Genomic DNA, 3,554 nt, shown 5'->3' on the forward strand with positions numbered 1-3,554 from the left:
TCAGTGCTGACGTAGAGCTGACGTGTACAGTGCCACGTAAGAATTTTCGAATAAAAATGACCAAAATTTTCAAAAATTAGAACATGCAAGACTAAAACTGAAATGTGAAAACATAAAGGACCAAAATTGCAAAGTGACAAATATACAAAACTAAATTTGTTATTTTGCCATATTGAAATTTAACCACATAAAAGAATCTTTAAGGCAAAATTCAGAAGTAAAAAAAAATACAAAACTATTCTAAAAAAAAAATACAAAACTTAAATTATAAGTTTCGATATGTTATTGCATACAAAATTGAAAAATACAAACTCATCCTCCATCGTATATCGTGGGAAAGGCATTATAGCTGTCTGACGGCGCCGTTTTTTAATCTCCACCCAAATAAAATAAAAGGAAAAAAAAAACGTGCGATTTTAGTCAAGACAAATAGCAAGCCCGACAAGAAAAATCAAATTGAAATTCTGCAGTTGTCTTATCCCTTTAGGTGGTTGATATTTTTATTTTATTAGTACATACAAATAAAATAAAATAAAGTAAAATATATTTTCTTTCTATAATAAAATATTATATTATTCAAAGTCTCAAATATGATAATTATTTATTTATTAACATCCAAAGCTCGTATAATTAACAATTAATTGATTTGGTAAACCTTTATTTTTAAATCTTCGGTTTTATGTTTTATAATATTTATAAATTCAGTCACATTTTTATTTATAATATAAAATTTTAAGATAGTCTTTAAATTTTAATTTTTTTTTTTAAAAAAATGAAAAATCATTGATATGAAATAACAAAAAATATATGATAAATATTAGTACGTACAAGTACGTACGCGAAAGAACACTAGTATATAATATAAATATTATAAATTCAAAACCAAATAACACTTATAATACATAAATACAATACATGCATCAATCACACATATAAACATTTCTAGATATATAGAATTAGATTATGATCTTATAGTTATAGAACACATGCGTTATATATATATATATATATATATATATATATATATATATATATATTCTCAATCAATTAAGGCTAGGTCACGATTTGATGAGAGATTCGACTTGAGATTTTCCATGAAGACCCTTGGTCCTAATGTAGAGCCGGTACTCATCGAAGGTCATAGACGAGTACGTCCGAGGATTCTCTTCGGTCACGAGCTGCTTGGCCGGCTCGATCACTATGTCACCCCTAGGGTTGTAGAAGAGAGCAAGGGATACCCTCTCTTTCTCTGCATTCACCACCACTCTATGCTCCACACTTTTGTATTTCGCGTTACTCAAAATCTATATAATAATTTTAATATATATATAGTACATTAATTAATTTGAAAAAGAGAAAAATTATTAATTTATATATAGAGCTAGCTAGTACCTGAATTTGATCTGCCATGTTGACGATGAAAGCACCGGGAACGGGATTAACGGTGACCCATTCGTCAGCATGGCGAACTTGGAGGCCCGACACGTCGTTATCGGGTAATAACAGGGTCATGCCGCCCGGATCCGAATGAGGCGACAGGCCTAATGTGAGATCCGGTTGGGGGCATTTTGGGTAATAGTTAACCCTCATGCATGCGCTCATATTGTCTTCTCCTCCGAAAGCTGCTTGAAGATAGTCTTCGGTCAAACCCAGATTTGCTGACATAATCTTCATCAACTTTCCTCCCAGTTTAACCACTTCGCTACAGTACTCTCCGATCAATTCCCTGCGGTGAATATCACTTTAAAAATTAATATTACAAACTTATATATGGTCTCGATCTGTAAGTTGTTCCATCTGTTTATTATTTCTATTCGGTAATAATTAGTAGTCGTTGAAAATTGGTTTTAGTGCAATAAATTTGTCTTTTGTTTTGACTTTTTCTTTTATATATATTTTTAGTCATTTAGGTTGTGTTTGGAGTTACGTTGTATCAACACTCGAATAAAATTAAAAAAATTAAAAAAAAAAAGTCTCCAACTGACAATTTATAGCATAAAAACCAAAATATGCCAACATAAGATGAAAAACGTTATATAATCAAAGATTATACATCACTTTTGAAATAATTACGTACAAAACTATATATTTCGAATTGAGAGATCTTTCATTGAAATTGTATTTGGATAGTTTTATAATTTCAAATATGATGTATACATATAGGATAACTCTCATGATCTGATCGATTGATGAAATATATATATATATATATATATATATAGTTTGATGAGATAAATTAAGGGAATTTAATTTAATTTAATTTAATTATACGTACGTACGTACCTGCAAGAAATAGGGAGACTAGGCCACTTGTTTTGATCCCTCAACCCTAGAGGAAGATAATGGAGGAAGAAATAGTCACTCCAATCAAGAGATATCTCTTTCCCGATCCCGAGGCGGCTTCCGTAGCCCTCGTACGTGGCCGGGGAATTGGCGAGCTTCTGCTTCTCCTCCAACGGAAGCTTGAAGAAGTGACGCCACGCCTCCTGCATCTCAGCCATGAGCTGGTGGCTGACGCCATGATTCACCACCTGGAAGAATCCCCAGTCGCGGCACGCATCGCCCACAAGGGCTGACGTTTTCCGGCAGAGCGAGGCGTCGTCTGAGTAAAGATCGTTCATGTCGATCACAGGGATCATATTATAATTGATGTGACGACTTTCGATGAAACAGGGTCTGTCTTCGGGTTTCTTCACGTATCGGTCGGGTATGAACCGGATCCCACTGTCCGAAAGGTGTTGAACCCGGACGACGGGTTCCGGCCAGCTCAACAACCGGTTCATCTTCTTTGTTTTTACTGTACGGTGTGTTGTGTGTGAGGAATAGTACTGAGAGAGAGGAGTACTAGCAGTGGGTAAATGGACATATATATATATATAGGGGAGAAAATGACTTTGTGAATCTTTTGAACAATTAATATTTGAGATTATGGCCATCAAAAATAAAAATAAAAATTGAGATCATGTAATATTCTTTTTCACATAAAAATTAATATTTTTCACAAGTTCATGAGTTAAATAAAATATCCATTTCACAAAATTTAGCTTTAAAATCGTCTCATGTATATATATAAGAATTTCCACAAATCAAATTCAAAAGAATATGTTTTTAGACAAATCCGAACAAGAAAATTGTTATTTGAAAATATTTAACAAAATGACTTTTGTTTTGAACAATATAAATTTGAAATCTAAATTTACTAATTTTTAAAAATTGTTTGTTTTTTTTATTTTTAATTTTTGTATATATACGTTTGATTTTGAAGATCATTTACAATTTTTTTTTAAAAGAAATATCACAGTTCAAAACGAATATTTGACTAGGTCATTTTTGAAACGCTTTAATTAGAGAGAGAAATTATATATTTTACAATATACTTTAATTTTTGACTTTTCTCAGTAAAAAAACTAATATTCGTCTTACAAAATTAATTTATGATAAAGTTTGATAAAAGCTTTTGTGTTATAAAAGGTGATAAAGTTAACAACAAAAATGCCATAATCTCTATGTTTTGAGTTTTAGATATTACTAAAAAAATCCATGATTTGAGGAAT

The 3,554-nt window shown here is 31.4% G+C and overlaps 1 protein-coding gene across 1 annotated transcript; it reads right to left on the bottom strand.

Moving 5' to 3' along the window:
- Positions 1-1,047: 1,047 nt before the first annotated feature.
- On the bottom strand, positions 1,048-2,814 carry LOC140892204 (jasmonate-induced oxygenase 1-like). The gene is made up of 3 exons (XM_073301014.1): positions 2,284-2,814; positions 1,393-1,726; positions 1,048-1,304 (listed from the first exon to the last, which is right to left on the bottom strand). Exons 1-3 carry the CDS (start codon positions 2,781-2,783, stop codon positions 1,059-1,061), a joined length of 1,080 nt encoding a protein of 359 aa, XP_073157115.1. The 5' UTR covers positions 2,784-2,814; the 3' UTR covers positions 1,048-1,058.
- Positions 2,815-3,554: the final 740 nt, after the last annotated feature.

This window comes from Henckelia pumila, chromosome 3 (assembly GCF_033568475.1).
Source record: "Henckelia pumila isolate YLH828 chromosome 3, ASM3356847v2, whole genome shotgun sequence".
In the NCBI taxonomy this organism is placed as follows: Eukaryota; Viridiplantae; Streptophyta; class Magnoliopsida; order Lamiales; family Gesneriaceae; genus Henckelia; species Henckelia pumila.

Bases quoted from the DNA above. Each gene is read 5' to 3' on its own strand.
- LOC140892204 (XM_073301014.1), bottom strand. From the start codon at position 2,783: ATGAACCGGTTGTTGAGCTGGCCGGAACCCGTCGTCCGGGTTCAACAC. The intron at 1,727-2,283 runs GTACGTACGTAC...TATTCACCGCAG, and splicing joins AGTCTCCCTATTTCTTGCAG to GGAATTGATCGGAGAGTACT. The intron at 1,305-1,392 runs GTACTAGCTAGC...ATTATTATATAG, and splicing joins ACATGGCAGATCAAATTCAG to ATTTTGAGTAACGCGAAATA.